This window comes from Mustela lutreola, chromosome 1 (assembly GCF_030435805.1).
Source record: "Mustela lutreola isolate mMusLut2 chromosome 1, mMusLut2.pri, whole genome shotgun sequence".
In the NCBI taxonomy this organism is placed as follows: Eukaryota; Metazoa; Chordata; class Mammalia; order Carnivora; family Mustelidae; genus Mustela; species Mustela lutreola.
In genome coordinates, this window is record NC_081290.1 from 202726562 (window position 1) to 202744783 (window position 18222).

The following is an 18222-nucleotide window of genomic DNA, read 5'->3' on the forward strand; positions in this document are numbered from 1 at the left end:
GACTTCAGATTAGAAACAAGGATTCTGGCTGCCTTGGAGAGGGACAAAGAAGTAGTAGCATGACTGGATGATTCAGAGGGTCAACTAATAGGCAATTCTTATTAGTGGCTACAACTTGTACCTAGGATGGTTTAGAAGAGAAACGAGGTTGGTGGGTCTCAGCGGGTTGATTTTAATTGAAGCAGAGAAACAACAGGGACCTACAGCAGACGACAGCATGAATGTGGGTTTCATTTGGAGACTGTGCTTTCCTTAGAACAATACTGAGTGGTAGCTAGAAAGTGCCTACATGTGGGAAGGTAGGTGTGGAGTTAGGAAGGGAAATATAAGAACATGGGTGATGCTCAAACTACTGAGTGAGCACTCTTGTGTTCCTCAGATAACAAGCAGAATTTGATGAAATATATCATGTTATATTGTAACTGTTCCCATTGCAAGCCATGGACACCATCTTTGTATGGCATAAAGATCTCTAGACTTAAGCAGAAGGAGCTAGGCCCCTTTCACATATCCACCATGTTAGTAAGCTGAGAGCCATTGGCCATTACTCAAACTTCCTGAGTGTTTTCTATACCTATGGAATAGGTAAGTATTCTTTTTGACCTGTATGAAAGAGTTGCTATAAACTCACTTGAAATGATGCATGTGGCAATATTTTATAATAAATTCCTATATAAGCATGCTAGTGGAACCCTATGAATTCATTTTATCATTTCTATTTTTTTTAACTTTTTTATTTTGAAATACTTATTGACTCACAAGAAGTAGCAAAAATAACAGAGGTCCCATGTGCTTATGACCAGCTTCCCCAGCGGGGGCATCTTATATAACAGAATACCTTATCCGAACCAGGTTACTGATATGGACACAATGCAAATAACTGCACTATGGAGCTTGCTTAGATCTCACCAGGTTTTGCAGGCACTCCCTGCTATTGCCTTCATGTATAATTCCATGACATTTCATCACTGCAAAGCAACTCCCTTATGGTGCCCTTTCCCCTTCCTTGCCAAAACCTTAGCAACCACTAACCTGTTGTGCATCTTCATAACTTTGCCATTTTGAGAATGTTTTAACAGTAGGATAATCAGGATGCACCTTCTGAGACTGACTCCTTTCATCTGGTGTAATACCCTAAGATCCATCCAAGTTTTTGTGTGTATTTTGAATTCATCACTTTTTATGGCTAAATATTAACATCCCATTCTGTGCCTATACCACCGTTTGTTGAACCATTCTCCCACTGAAGGATATTTGGATTGTTTCTAATTTTAGTTATTACAAATAAGATTATGTTGTTCCGAACTTTTCAGGTGGACCAGAGTGACCTAACTAAGACTGTCAAGGGATAAGAAGTAGGAATGGGTAAAATAACAGGAATAATAATAAACAATAAAAAAGGCATAGTGATGAATATGAGTACTTTTTCTCTCAGGACAGCTAGGGTATTAAATGAATTAAAACAACCCCATTTAGCAGTCTAGGAGGTCAGATAGAGGAAGTGGCTTTCCAAAGTAACTGAGAATGTTAACTGCTTGGGTGAAACTTTATCTTAGGTCTGTAAGAATTTGAAGTGCATGTTCAGTCTAAGACAAAACCTCCAGCCATAGGGATTAACATCTACACATGAGTATAGACTAGGGCTGTTTTTATTTAGAATGTTAAGAACTTGGCAAATGCTTTCAAGATATACCTCTTGGGAATTTTTCACAAGAAAAGTAAGGGCTGTAAGGGTGCTAGGATTGCTCAGTTGGTTGGGTGTCTGTATGCCTTCTGCTCAGGTCATGATCCCAGGGTCTTGGGATCAAGCTCCACATCAGGCTCCCTGCTAAGCTGGAGCCTGCTTTTCCCTCTCCTGCTCCTCCTGCTTGTGCTCTCTCTCTCTCTTTCCCTGTATCAAATAAATGAATAAAATATTGAAGAAAAAAGAAAAAAAAAAAGAAAAGTTAAGGGCCATAGTAGAAACAGTCTTTAACATATTATGTGACCTCAACATCTAGCAAAGTGAATAGAAGATAGAAAAGTGCTGCCCAAAGAGGTCAGAACCATGGGAAGTGATATCACAAGTGTTAACTCTCTTAGCTTACATGCAATTCACTCACCTAGGAAACTCATAGATCTAAAACAAAAGCCAAACAGGGTTTTCCCCAGAACAACTATCCAGAGTGTCATTGATCACATTCATGAATGCTCACACCCTTTCCTCCGAGAAGGTTCTCTCCCACCACTACATTCATATTTGGGACTAACCAACGTGGTTTATAGATTCTTGCCCATGACAAATCAGAAGGAAATAATCAGAAGAAATGTGGCTGGCAAAAGGCTGGTATGCTCTCTTTAGGAAGAACTGACAACTAATAGTCATTTGGAGAGAAGGAAGGAAAAATCTCGGAACTATAAAAAACAGACACAAGAATTAAAAAAAAAAAAAAATGTTGTGACCTTATTCCTGGCTATTCCAGCCTCCAAATGTTAAGATATAAACAATTGATATGCATGATGCTGATGTTACATTGTAAAGATGAGGCCAAATAGCATTCACTGTACTCAAGGAAACAGGAGAACATAATACATTTTTAAAATGTTTCCATTAAAAATGACTCAAGTCAATGATAAAGGAGTCAGCTTCGGTTACCTGGAAAATTCACTTCTGTGAAATAACTCATTCGCTTGCTCCCTGAGGTATTACTGTATATGAGTAGATTGTAGGAGCAACTCACTCACAGGTGAATAGATGTCATCTTAAAATCTCCATGGAGAGGAAACAGAAAAGAAGACTTTATTATTTTCCGCGAACATCTGGCCTTTCCAAATATGTCAATGGAAATGGGACTAGGTGTGTAACACATTCTAGTGGAGTACAAAGGCATTGTAAGAGGGAAAGACAACGCTCCTTAGAACACAACGGCCTGTACTGTCTCCTCCATCACACCCACCTGTGCAACTTTGGTTTAAGAGACGAAGAAACTTTGGTTTCACATTATTCAGGTGCAGCTTAGTTTCCACATTATTCATGGTTTTACATTCATGAGCCTTCCAATGATTGCTGGCCCAGCGCTCTTTCTCCTGTCCTTCAGGAGGGGAAAAGAATATCATCCTTGGAACCTACCTGCTTTGCAGTGTATTCCAAACACACTGGCCACTTGACAATCCACAATGCCTGCCTGTTTTGGGACCTGCCCACTCTTTTGGAGGGAAAATTCTTTGAGGCAGCAGCCTGTGAATCCATCATTATTTTCATTCCTAAGCTGGAGGTCACTTGGTACAGATTTTTATGTTCCTGAAGGCTATTAAACAAGTTCTGTATTCTGTAGCAAATCCACATAAATATATGTTTTTTTAAAAACCCATTATCTGCTCCTGAAAATAAATTAAATATAACTTTTTATATCTGAAGCTAAATAAATACATGGAAAAATGCTCAGTGATTTGCATGTCAATTGCAAAACCTCTGAATATATGTTTACACAGCACTTTTCTTTGAGATGTTCGCAATGCTTAATAATCATGATCCTGTAACAATCTCAAGTTTTCCTTGGAGGTGAGGCAGATGTCCTCCCGGCAAACCTAGTTTCTGGGAATCCTAACACATCTGCCAACATGATCAAGGAAACTGGAAGTCAAGAGATCTCCAGTTAGATATCCAAGACTGGAGAATGGAAATGTTGGGGAAACTTTGGATCCACATCTGGGATTTTGGTTATTTGTTTCAAAAATTTCACCTTACTTTCATAGGAAGGATTAGTTTTTGGTTCGTTTGTTTGTTTTCAAGTGAAAATGGGCATAGTTACTTCGAAGGGGTTCCTGATAAAGTGGCAATGATGAGAGTATTTGCACCATGGAAATTCGGCAAATGCCACCAGGGCTTGTCCGTCTTCCCAACCTCGGCCCCAATCAATTTTAAACATTTACCATTATACTAAGATCTAAAACCCTTATTTTTTCAACTATGTATCATTTCAGGTATAAATCATATTGAGCTGGTTTTTTTCCTCTTCATTACATATATTTACTTTTTAAATTTCAGAGATTCTATATTGTTTCTGATTCACACAGGCTTGACATTATTTTTCTCTAGTGTGATAATAAATGTATTGGGTCATTAGCTTTTACCTTTTCCTGTAATTTCTAGGGATTGGCAGCATATGTTTGGCCCATCTTTTTAAACTATAAGCATTATCACTATTCTTAATCTTTAAGAATCTGCTCATTAAAATATTCTATTTCTAAATAAAGGTTTGTTTATTCACTTCTGTTATACAGATCCCTAAATTTAACCAAGAATTTTCAAATCTTGCGTTATTAGCATTTTAGGAACACGGTTGTCCAGTGAACTAAATTCTCCAATGTAATCCTGTTGGAATTTCAAAGGAAATGTCATTGCAACTTTTATTTCCTATTCTTGCATGCTAAATTAACCAGCAAATTGTTCTAAAAATGCTGTTTGATGTTTGAATTTTATTGGCTGCTCTTCTAAACCTTTAAAACAACTTCCCAGAGTCTCCTCAACTCTAAGTGAGAAGGAATAGCCTTCTAAAAATAAATAATGGTAGTCATCTGCAGATGCACATTTTAAACTTGCAAACCCTCCAGGTTCCAAAGCTTTTCAAATTTGGAAAACAATGCTTTGAGTTTAAATGTTTAAATATCATGGAGAGAGGAGGAGAAAGACAATGGGGGAAAGAAAGACAGCAAGTGAAGGGCCGAAGCTGTAAAAAAGCAAAAGGCAACTGAAAGTAGATCATAGCCTGAGAGATTTGAAGAGCAGAGGAATCATTTAAATGTAGGGTTTTCTGAGCTTTTTTGAGGCTGAATTGTAACTATTATGTTGTATAAAAGATTGAGAATATGGATGAATTTCCCCTATTTTGAGGGAAACCTTACCAGTGTACCATTAGAAGGTATTGCTTCAAAACACTTACACAAAGTCGAAATGCCTTTCAAAAGATTTTTAGGCTCAGAGAACTATGCATTTAGGATCAAATAAATGCATTTTCGGATTTCAAGCATTTATAAAAATCTCTGAATTTACCAAATACATAGAAATTGGCCTGATGTTTAGACATAGTTTTATATGAAATATAAATCCGAAATTGTCTCTCACTTCAAGCAAAATTCCCATGCGGCTTAGGTCTTTGGGAACATAAGCTATTGCTTCATTTTCACTAAAGTTGGGCTTTGTGATGTCTCTCATGTATAGTTTAATATTCTTATTAACATTACTTTATAATATAGACATTTTGTGTGTCTATATCTGAGGTCTGTATACAAAGAATGTTCAGAGGATTTATTAGTATTATCTTTCCCTACAACAAGGCTGGGGTTGACACATACATCTCTGTTCACATGGAGGACATGAGACCATTTAACTTTTCTCTTAAATGGTGCTCCTAGTAACAAATCCAGTCTCTCATCTAGGAAGTACTGTTTACATAAATTATGTTACAAATTAGGGGCAAATTTTCGGGTATTTTCTTTATCTCTATGTGGATATTTTTAAAGTTTCATTGAGTTTTTAATTTGCTTACAATAAAATGTTCCCCTTTTTAAAAAAAATTTTATTTATTTATTTGACAGAGATCGAGATCACAAGTAGGCGGAGAGGCAGGCAGAGAGAGGAAGGGAAGCAGGGTCCCTGCTGAGCAGAGAGCCCGATGTGGGGCTCGATCCCAGGACCCTGAGATCATGACCTGAGCTGAAGGCAGAGGCTGTAACCCACTGAGCCACCCAGGCGCCCTAAAATGTTCCCCTTTTTCGTGTATCATTTGGCATTTTGACTTATGTAAGGAGCAACATAAGCAGGACTGTATTGAAGATATAAACATTTCCATCAGCTGAAAAAATTCCCTTGTGCCCCTCTGTAATCACATCTCCCCAGATCCTTACTCCAGGTAACCAGTGACTTGATTTCAATCACTATGACTTAGTTTTGCCTATTAAGTCATGCAGTAGGTAATTTTGTGTCTTGCTGCTTTTGCTTGGCCTGTTTTTGAGAATCATCTATGTTGTTACATGCAGCAATGATTTGTTACTTTTACTTGCTGAGAAGTCATTTGTTGTTTAAATATACACAATTTATCTATTTAATTGTTGAAAGTTCTTTCTAGTTTGAGGCTATTATAAATGAAGCTGCCATAATATTTATGTGCAATGTATATTTGTAGACAGACATTTTCATTGATCTTTGGTGAACACTCAGGAGCAGAATTGGGGGTCATATGTTAAGTGTATGTTTAACTCTGTAACAAAGTGCCAAACCGTTTTCTGTAGTGTTTATAGCATTTTATAGTCCCAGAGTTAATGTGTAAGAGTTTCAGTTTTTTCGCATCCTCCCCAACAGGTGATACTGTCAGGGTTTGCTGTTGTTGTTGTTGTTTTTAAATTGGACAGCCTAGTAGTTGTGAGTAGAACCTCATTATGATTGAATTTTCATTTCTATGGTAAATATATTTCACATATGTTCAGGTGCTTTTTATTCGGAGATCTTCTTATGTGAATTGTCTGTCAATTTTTTTGTTCACTTCAAGATGGATTTTTAGAATTATGTTGTAAGAATTCTTCATGTAACCCAGATGAAACTCAAACATAACCCAGACAAAATCCAAAATTCTTTGTTTCTCCCAGTCTATGGCTTGTCTATTCGTTTATACTTAAATGGTGTTTTTAATTTTGATGAAGCCATTATTAATTGAATTGCATTCCCCCACATTCCCCCAAAACGATACTCTGAAGTTCTAATTCTAGTGCTGCAGAACGTGACCCTATTTGGAAATAGGGTCTTTATAAGTTTATCAAAATCAGATGAGGTCATGAGACTGGGCCCTAATCTGATACGTTGGTGTCCCTATGTAAAAGGAAAATTGGATACCAAGAGAGGCACACCAGGAGAAGGTCATGTGATAATGAAGGCAGGAATCAGGGAGATACATCTACAAGCCAAGAAACATTAAAGCCTGCCAGCCAACCACCAGAAAGTAATGGATACGCATCGGGCAGGTTCTCCCTCACAACCCTGGAAAGGAACCAACCTTACCTCCCTTCAATCACGGACATATAGCTTCCAGAACAATAAGAAAATACATGTCTGTTGTTTAAGCCAAACCATTTGTAGCACTTTGTTACCACAGCCATGAGAAAATGATACAAAGCCAAATTTATTCTTGTTTCCTTCTTTTGTGGTAAGATCCTTTGATGTCCTAGCAAAACATTCTCTATTTCAAAGTCATGAAGGTGTGTTCCTACGGTTTCCTCTAGATCTAGGTTATTTTTACATAACACACAGGCATACTCCACACCTTCTCCTGTTTCACTGAAGTTCATGCTATGCTTGGATTTTCTCATGCTTGAGGGAGCATTTGTTTCTTACATAATTTCTAGAATTAATCATAGTTTCTAGTAATGTATAAATACACGAGGTGACTCTGTACCCAACTCTTCAAGTTCAACTTAGAGTAAGTTTTCGTTCCAAAGAGATAAGGCCCACTGTTCTTTTGGTTCCCTTCCTACAGAGGTGGCGAAGATCATTACTGACATTGAATGCCAACCACTGCATGCCCAGCACATGCATGCCGAGGGCACCGCACCATTTCCAACATCCTTCTTCCATCCGGGTGGGCTATTGATGTGTGGGTTAAATAGGTGTGGCTCTGGGGAAATGGTCTGAAAGTACTGAGTAAGGAGATCTTTTTTCTTAAGGATGCCCAGTAATACCAACATTTGCAAAGGGCATGGTAACCTTCTAGCACTCTTCTTAAAGAAAGGGCTAATGACCAACTGACCCATGCATCTCTACCTTAAGAAATTAGTATCTTTGTTTAAGGTGATGGCACCCCTGTTCTTCCTGCCTGGGAAAACAGAAGTTTTCTGTGGTCATAGAAAGGACTGAGAAAATAATTCAGTACATTTTCTCTTTATAAATCCTTTTTTTTTTTCTTTTTTTGGAATGGAATACTCAGTGACTGATGCATGTGGTCTATTTGCTTTTGCATTACTATGCTTTTTGATTCCCAAAGTTTTGGTTTGCTTTAGAACAAATTCTTCAATAGAATAATAGAATAACTCTGAAAAATTCCCAGAGGTAAAGAACTTACCCTTGACTGACAGGTGTCTCCATGTCACAGTTGGCTCTGGTCTGCCAATAGCAAGACACAGCAAGGTCACACTGCTTCCCTCATTCACAGTGATGTCTGAGGAGATATTCATGATCTGGGGAGGAACTATAAAAAAACAAAGGAGAAACAAAATACATGAGGATGATTCTTTTTACTCAAAAGGAGGTGTAAGCCTATAAATATTTGCACAGCATGGTTTTATGATCAGTATTAGTCTTAACAATAATGTTCAGATTGCTTGATTTGCCAACAAGGTGGCCATTAATACTGTACACTGCTAGGGCTCAAACCTGGCTCTCCCAAGAACATGGCAAAAACAAATACTTCCATTGCTTTGTTTTCCTCTTCTTTTCTTCATTTCCTACCTGGAAAGATAGGACTCATCCCTCAAGGGACTTCAAAGATCACCTCCCCTTTACAGTTTTCCCTCACTTTTCCACAAATCTGAGAAGAGAATCACCTCCCTTTCTCCCTGTGGTATGTGGTGTCACAGCTGATTTTTTTCATGCCTGCCTTTTTACCTAGAGTTAGTTCCTCAAGGATTAGGATGGAGTCCCATGCGTCTCTATTTCCTCATTGTCTAGCACAAGGCTGACAAAGGGTCCTGTTTAATTCCTTTTGGAAAGAAAGATTCAAAGAACAATGGAACAAATCCAAAAACTATGGGGTGGGGTTTGGGGGGGTGGCCAGAGCTCAAAGCTTTTAATGGAGGATTTCAGATACCTAAACCTTTCTTCTCTGTTATGTTTCAGATTCTCCGAAGGATGGCAAGAGAGGAGGCTCAAATTCTACAACTATGTTGATTTATTCAAACTGCCATTTTAATTAAAAATTATTAATTACCAAACAGGTAGAGTACTGGTAGTTTCCAAACCACCCAGAGTCAGTGGCAAAGGAGAATTATGGCTGATGCTTGATTTAGACAACTTTGCTGCCGGGAGTTTTATGCTGCTGAGACCTTAGAGTTAAGTCTTTTCAAGGAGAAGCCATAAGTAACATGTAGAACATTTGACTTCTTAAGGGAATCCACATTAGCAAATAAATAAAAAATTGCCTATCATATAAATCTGCCATATTTTGGATTATTTCTGCATTAGGATTTGGCCTGAAATTTCATTGCACATATTTTATCCAAATACACACTGGGAAAAAATAGTGTGCATTCTAACTACACTGCATTCTCTTGAGATAACTGTACTACCTGTTTTTCAGTATTTTCTAGCTTGTTAAAAAATAGTTCTGGGTAGAAATGTCAATACTTTTTTTCACTTTTATAAAGCAACAACTTCAGTGCACCTTCTGCAATATTCTCAGAATAATGTCTGCTTTAGCTGGATGTGTTGGGCCCTCTGAAGTTCTTTCTCTAGACCCGGGAGTCTCCCTGGTGCTGGTGTTAAGATAGACACAGCTCGGGGGAGGGGGTTGTATAGTCAGGTTCGTAGAGGATAATTTAGTACATGCGATGTCCAGGGCCACATCTTCCAACTCAAGCCCCAGTTCAGAATCACCAATTCTGTACATGCTATGTTTCATCTGATAGTTCAAGGGGTCCTGGCTTAATAGATATTTGTAAAATTCCGTGGATATTTAGCATGACTGCCTCATTCTCTAGGTACTCAGCCAGTGTCACCCATTAGGATGTTAGTTCCTGGGGTGCAGTTGCAAAACTGATCCACACTCCCACCAAGCCCCAGGCAGTGCTAACTGCAACCCCCACTCCACCCCGGCACTTCCAGAATGGCCCTGCCACTTTCTCAAAGGAAGAAAGATAAGTATAGCTTTAAGGGTGTGTACACCAAGAAGAAAGGAAACACAAATAGTGAACTGGGATGAAAAAAAGTTTTTTTCTCAATTATGATACCCTTATTATTAATATATACAATGCAATAATGTATGTTAACATAAAATGCTCGTTTTCAAAAGTTGCACATATATTATTTTATGGCTACTTTACAAGTTATGAAATAAATATTCTCACAATTGAAAATGAAAACAAAATTGAAGCCAGGGGAGAGTTAAGTAAATTACCCAAAAGGACATGGCCAGTAAATGGCAGAATTCTTTCCATCAGATTAAGCGGCTTCTTTGTTTGTCGTATCGATACCCCAAACACAGTATTTATATTTGTTTATTTTGATTCCTCTGCTTTGAATGATCTCCCAGTGCATCTTCCCTCACAGCACTTAACCATAAAGAACAAAACCACCTCATGCCAGTTGCTTCCCCAACACATTGCATAGCATGAAGGGGAGGAGCCCATTTTAATCATCTTTGTTAATCCAAGGCCTGCTAAGAGCAAGCAGCACTTACCAAGAGCAGCTCTCAATGCTTCCAGTTTAAGTTTAAATCTGAATTGAATTTGACAACACTTTTAATGGCCCTCCCTTTGTTAGCATGACAAATTTTTTGAAGAAAGGAGTACTTGAAAATGAATAAATACTTTTATCTATTGGAACAAAGGAGATCTTTGTTCCATTTGCAGACACTTATTTATGGCAAATGGATCTGTTTCTAAGTATCTATAAATCTAGTGTCAATGTATGTATCTATGTATCTATCTATCCATTTATCTATCTATATAACTAGTGTTTATGGTTATACAGGTAAACACAAAAATGTACAAGTCTTAACCAAAATATTAAAATCACTCACAAAAAATAGTAGGACTCACACAAGTCTAATTAAAAGATGACAAATAGGGGTGCCTGGGTGTCTCAGTGGGCTAAAGCCTCTGCCTTCGGTTCAGGTCATGATCCCGGGGTCCTGGGATCGAGCCCCACATCGGGCTCTCTGCTCAGTAGGGAGCCTGCTTCTTCCTCTCTCTGCCTGCCTCTCTGCCTACTTGTGATCTCTGTCTGTCAAATAAATAAATAAAATCTAAAAAAAAAAAAAAAAAGATGACAAATAGCACAGTGTGTTTTAGTCATAGCTGCAGACACGAGGGGCCCCCAGACCTGCCAAGAGTGCACGCATCGTTGATGGTGGTGGGCTACAACCCCTCATATGGTTGTGCAGATTGTTCAGTGCACAAATTGTGGTCCTTTATGATAAGTAAATTAAAAAATAGTTCAATAGATATAGACACATAAACATATATATATATATATATATGCACACACACACACACACACACACACAAATAAAATACTGCCTGACACTCTATATATCTGTATACATACACAACACACACATATGTGTGTATATATTATATATATATATATACATATATATGAGAGATAATATTTTATCAGATAACAATCAGAGGAAGAAGCAGATTTCCAAAGTATCTTAGGGTTCTGGGTTATCATGAGGTATTTATACATTCTTTCTTTAGCCTTAGCATGGCCAGCTGCTCTTAAACACAAAATACATCTCGAACCTGCCCCATCCACTCCACTCATACTGCCATTGGATTAGTTGAGAAGCTTATTGTCTCTAGCTTTGGATATTACAAAAGTCTCTTCATTTCTCAACCTGCCACCATTTTATAATTCAAACCCTATAAACCTACCACAATCACCTCTTAAATATTTTTTCTTCTGCCTAACACCCCAAATATCTGCCCCTATCTAAGACTGGAAAATCTAAATTTCTTAACAGGATTTACAAAACCATTCATAGTCTGGCCATAGCTTAACTACTGGGCCCTTCTCTAATATGTAGTCCTCTGCCCCCCAACTTCTCTCATCTTTGTGCCTTTACACATATTATCCCTTCTGCTGGGTAAGTACCTTCCCACTTCTCTGCCACATGAAATCCTCATCCATCCCTCAATTCAACTCAACTCAAACATGAGCTCCTTTATGATGTCTTAGCTGCTCTCTCTTCTGCTCCCAAGGCATTCTTGTTTATGTCTTTATCATACAATTTATCTTTGCAACTGAGCTATTCCATGGAAGGGATCTGCTATATTTATCCTCCTATTCTTATTATAAAAAACCAAAACCTGACGTGTAGTAGCATCCTTTTCCCACTTAATATAATATATGAAAGCATAGGTTTTTAAATTGGATATCTTATAATCTGTCAAGTGTTTTCCATCTTAGAGATCTGACATTTGCCCTTTTTTCTTCCTGAAATACCCACCCACTTTCATCATTTTTTTTTTCTTTTCCAATCAGGGCTCAGTTTTTATGTTAGCTCCTCAGAGAAGTCTTTGTTAGGACCCTAGACCTCCCCCCAACCCATCTAATTCAAATCTTTCTGTTACAATCTCTTCTCAACTCTAAATTTTCATGATGATTTTTATATAGCTTTGTGCTTTCATATACATTAGTATGATTATTTGTTTAAAGTCTTTCTGGTCCTAAGCTATAAGCTTTATAAACCACTGTATCCCCACTACTTAGAATTATGCTTAACACATGGGTGCTTAAAAAAATTTTGTGGAATAAATAAATGGTTATTATATGTACAATTGAGCCATGAACAACACAGCTTTGAACTAAATGGGTATATTAATATGCATTTTTTATAGTAAAGTATTACACATGTATTTTCTCTCTCTTTTGATTCTCTTAGTAACATTTTTTCTCTAGTTTATTATAACAATACAGGATAAAGTACATATAAAATATGTGTTACCAATTGTTATGTTATTAGCAAGATTTTTGGTCAACCATAAACTCTTAGTAGTTAAGGTTTTGGAGAGTCGAAAGTTATACAGGGATTTCGACTGTATGGGAGGTTGACACATCTATCCCCTATGTTCAAAGGTCAATTATAGTTTCTTATACATGTTATTATGCATTTGTGAGGAAGAAATCCTGAGTAAATTAGGGATTGAAACGTGTGATTCTGGACATATTAACACCATCCTCCATAAAGTTGACAATGATATAATTGGAATAGCATATGAGAAAGCCATGTAACAGAACCTAAATTCTAGTGTCCAAGATACCTGTGTAACCCTGGGCAATCTTAGCTTAACTCTTCTGAGCCTCTAGTTCTTCCTCTGTAACATGAAGACAACAATTCTCTTTCTAGTTACTTATTAGAATTAAGTTTAAATGTGTATAGCACATTAGCACAGTACCTGGAAATAAGTACTTAATAAATGTTAGTTGCTATTATTCGTGTTTATATATTCATTTATATTATTCATGCTATTTAGAATCAGATAGCTTAGTCTGTGACTAATTCTTCATTTTCTGAATTTTAGTTCTTTCAGAGTTAAGTCAGAGCTTATATATAGGTGATGCTCCCCTTGGATAACTGGGAAGACTGCATTATATATGCTTCCAGGATAAAAGGTAAATATTCAATAAATATGATTTTCTTCTTCTTCCTTAGCTGAATAATGGAGCTTAAGCAAATGCACAGGGCAAATCACACAGGTTTGTTTAAAGAAATTGCCTGGCTCCTCCTTATCTCTTTTATTTTAGGGAGTGTCTGTTTCTGTTTGTAGAAGACAAGGTACAGGCTTGAGTGCCATGCTGCATTATTTCAAGGACGATAATTTCACGCATTTCAAACCTGCCCTACCTCTGTCCCACCACAGTCTTTGCTAATTAGGCTTTAAGTGTTTTGTTTAAAACTAGATGACACCATTTAAAAAAAAAATCTTGTAATCATAAAGGCTGAAGTTTAAATACCATTTTTCTTCCAACTACTTTCTGTGTGATTGAAAAAAACAAAACTGAAAGCCATTAAGCTTCAGCTTCCTCCACCATATACCTAAAATGGGCATAAAGATACATGCCACATAGGAATGTGGAGATTAGATTAGAGACAATTTTTTAAGATTTTATTTATTTGAGATGGGGGGAGGGGCAGAGGGAGAGAGAGAAAGAGAATCTCAAGCAGATTCCACGTCCAGTAAAGCCTTGCATGAGGCTCAATTCTACGACCCTGAAATCATGAGGTGAGCTGAGATCAAGAGGCAGATGCTTAACCAATTGAGCCACCCAGGTAACCCAGAAAGAATGTTTTAAAAAGACTTAAATAGCTATTACTGTTTTATCTTTCCCCTGCCCCATTCTTATTATCCTCAGAGAATAACAAAATATTAAGAGACTATGAGAAAGCTAACATAAAGGGGAAATGCTTTCCATTATACTCAAAGCTAATTTATAAAAATAATACAGTAAAGACTTTTAAAGAATTTCTTTTATTCTTGTAGGGTTAACATTTTTTTTTTTTTAAACAAGGGAGCTTATTTCATAAACTAAAGGTGAAACTAATTTGGGAATTATAGCATACATGCTAGGCTAGGTCATGCCATATTTTGTATATGCAAATAGTAATGACATTGTGCCAGAAGCAAGATATGAAGTGTGGGATAAGTGGATTCTGATCTTGGTTCCTCCACAGCTGTACAATCTTTTATAAATCACTTAACCCTTCTGATTTAGGGGTGTGTGTGTGTGTGTGTGTGTGTGTGTGTGTGATGTGGTGGTGGTGTTCATTTGTTTCTTTTGGCTGATTTTATTTGAAGAAACTAGATTGGGATTTATCAGATCTTTTCCAGTTTAAATTCTGTGAATTGGTGATCTTCTAGCAATATTAACTGTCCAGTGCGGCTTCTACAGAGAACAAAGTGGTAATAGCACCAGCAGCAGTAACAAAATCACTAGTATTTAGTTCTTTGAGCCTGGTACTAATTGCTCTGTATACATTATTTGTTTTAATCCTGAACATATTTCTAGGAAACATTATCTATTAAAAATCAGCATTAAGGGTAGACATATATATCAATGGAATAGAATTGAGAGTCCCAGAAATATATCCATACTTTTATGGTCAATTCATTTTCAACAAGGTGCCAAGATAATTCAATGAGGAGAGAATAGTCTTTTCAACAAATGGTGCTGGGACAACTGGATATCCACAGGCAAAAGAATGAAGTCGGACTCCTACTTCACTTTATACACAAAAAATTAACTCAAAATGGATCAAATACCTCAAAGTCAGATCTAAAAGAAGAAAACACAGGTGTGAATCTTTGTTACCTTGGATCAGACAGTGATTTCTTAGATATGACAGCAAAAGTGCAAGCAACAAAAGAAAAAAAATAGATAAATTGGACATCATCAAAATAGAAAAAAAAGGCTTTTAATTTTGTGCTTCAAAGAATGCCATAGAAAAAGTGAAAGAGATAGCTCACAGGAGATAAAATTTTTGCAAATAATACAGCTGATAAAGGACTAGCATACAAACTATGTAAAAACTTTCACAATTGACAATAAAAATATATAACCTAATTAAAAAATAGACAAAAGATTTGAATAGACATTTCTCCAAAGAAGATATACAAATGGCCAGTAGGTACTTGAAAAGGTGTTTAGTATCATAGCTCATTACAGAAATGTAAATCAGAACCTCAATAAGATCCTGCTTTGCTTCCACTAGGACAGTTGTAGTAAAGAAAAAAAAAGATACTAATGAACGTTGGTAAGGACATGGAAAAATTGGAACCCTCATACACTGCTGTGGGAATTGTAAAGCAGTGAAGTTGTCTTCAAAACAATCATGCAGTTCTTCATGGCTGAAGGATGGAGTTACCATGTCTTCCACCCCTAGGTATGTACCCAAGAGGAATGAAAACACTTGCCCACACAGCAACTTGTGAACAAATGTACATAACAGCATTATTCATAACAGATTAAAAAAAAAAAGGGAAAAATGCAAATGTTCACCAATAACTGAAATGACAAACAAAATAAAATATATCCAAACAAGGGAATATTATTCATCTATCAAAAGGAATGAAATAAGGATGCATGCTACAACATGGTTGACATTGAAAACATTATGTTACGTGGAAGATGCCAGACACAAAAGACCACTTATTGTATGATTTCCATCTAAATGAAAAGTCCAGGGGCGCCTGGGTGGCTCAGTGGTTTAAGCCTCTGCCTTCAGCTCAGGTCATGATCTCAGGGTCCTGGGATCGAGCCCCACATCGGGCTCTCTGCTCAGCAGGGAGCCTGCTTCCCCCTCTCTCTCTGCCTGCCTCTCTGCCTACTTGTGATCTCTCTCTGTCTATCAAATAAATAAATAAAAATCTTAAAAAAATAAAAAATAAAAAATAAATGAAAAGTCCAGACAGAGAAGGTACCTGCGAAAGTTGCCAGAGGCTGGGGAGGGGGCAGAAAGGGAGTGATTGCTAATGGGCACAGAGTGTCTTTTTGGAGTGATGAAGATGTTCTAGAACAGGTGAGTGGTGATGGTTGCGCAACCCTGTGCATTTACCGAAGATCATCCTGGTAAATGAATTATAATGCCATGCAGATGTTACGAAAAACAAAGCACAGCCTATCGTGCTCCTTCTTCAGAAGGAGAACCAGAGCTGTGCAATGAGGAGAGAAGCCAACTTCCTATGTGCGGGTTCTCAGAAAATATCTTTTTCATTTATTGATAGCTCAGTGCAGGATGCTCAACCTGCCTCCACTAATCTCTCTGTCTCTCATTACCTGCCCACTGTTTCCCCTTTCCTTTCTTTTCAAAACAATGAATGCTACCCTACCCATGTCCATGTGATTGGCGATGCTTCCACGTTTGTGCATATGCTGTACCCTCTGTTCTTGTGCCTCTTCCCCACTCATCTATCTGCATAAGCCCTACTCATAACTGAAATTTGATACTGAGATATAAACCCCCCCTCCTCCATCAGTTCTCCCCATTCCAAAGACAAATGTAAGCATGTGCCTCCCAGGTCTACCTATGCATAATGATGTAATACATTCATCCAAAAGCATTTATTTAGTGCCTACTGTATCTTGGGCATTATCTTCAGGGAGAAGAGTAGATAGAAATGTCTTTCTCGCATGTGAATTATGAAGGTTACTGTCTAGAGGAGAAAACTGACACTGATAAATGATCATAGGAATCAGTGTGTGAGTGTGTTATGACATGGTGGTATAAGGTGCTGGGACAGCCCATTATAGGGGGCCTGTCCTGGTCAGTGGGTTTGTATGAAGTGTTTGTTCTGGGCAGAGCTGGGCAGGCGTACCAACATATTTACAGGCTCTGCAGAGACAGAGAATATGGTTCACTTGGGTACCTGTGGCTGAAGTAAAAAACCGTAAAATCACACAAATAGAGAGTGGATGGGCAGGGTCAGACCCTATAGGCTATAGGAAGAAATGCTAAGGTTTGGGCCCTTTTTATAAAAGAAATGACAGAAAGTATTAAACTCTCTAAAGATGATGATGATGATGATGATGATGATGGTGATGATGTGTTGGAGACTGGACAGATTTGCATTGCAAATACATTCCTGCTGGCTGCAGTGTGGAGAACAGAAAGAGCAAAGCCAAGGAGGGATAGAACTAGCTAGGATGCTATCCAGTAGTGAGGTGGTGGCAGCTTGGACAAGCATGCCAGCAGGAGCGAGGGGCCGAGAGGGACAAATGAGAGCAGAGAGGGACAAATGGGAGAGGCACTTAAGAGGTAAGATGAACAAAGTTCAGGATTGACAGCCTATATGTCCAGTTCAAAGCACTTCTCATAGTGTTCTATTGTTTGCTATGTCTCTCTTGCCCATTGGGATGGGGGATCTGTGTGATCCAGGACCACTATTTGTTCATCTCAGTCTCCCAGGGCTGCTCAATGCATGGCTACTAGTAGGTGCTCAATCGATGTGTGCTGAATTTAACTGAGAGTGCAAGAGATTTTCCAAGTAGCACAACTTCTCAGGATCCAGTGGGAGCAGCCAGAGAGTAGGAACTTGCCCTACTTTCATGAGGTGACATCCTAATGCTTGAGAGGCAGGGACAGATCCTTGTTCAGTTATATGGACTCTGAGTGTGAACTTGGTCTCCCCACATATCCTGGTGTGTTACTGTTTTATATTATGCTGGGTAAGATTAGACCTGCTGTACTCTGATTGCTTTTCTCTTCTTGTATCTATTTTGATGTGAGGAATGGTGGAGAATGAGAAGAAATGATTATGAATTACAGAAACATAAACACACACCAGGGACCCGGCAGCATCAGAAGCCATACAATCTTTACAGAGCTCGTTTGTAAGGGTGTCTCTACAGTGTCACTTACAGAAATTATTTATAGACTTAGACACACAGCTCCTATTTTTAATTTGCACAATTCAAGCAACTGACCATGATCAGAAAAATTACATGCAGTCAAAGAGTCTTTCTCATCCAACCCT

The 18222-nt window shown here is 37.9% G+C and overlaps 1 protein-coding gene across 6 annotated transcripts in view; it reads right to left on the reverse strand.

Annotated features, from left to right (window-relative positions):
- OPCML (opioid binding protein/cell adhesion molecule like) overlaps positions 1 to 18222 on the reverse strand; it is a 1091065-nt gene that overhangs the window by 104937 nt on the left and 967906 nt on the right. For all 6 annotated transcript variants that reach the window (XM_059185328.1, XM_059185319.1, XM_059185311.1 and 3 more), the window contains one exon: positions 8091 to 8216. In XM_059185328.1, coding sequence (XP_059041311.1) covers positions 8091 to 8216 — 126 coding nt within the window. The remainder of the gene's footprint in view (positions 1 to 8090; positions 8217 to 18222) is intronic.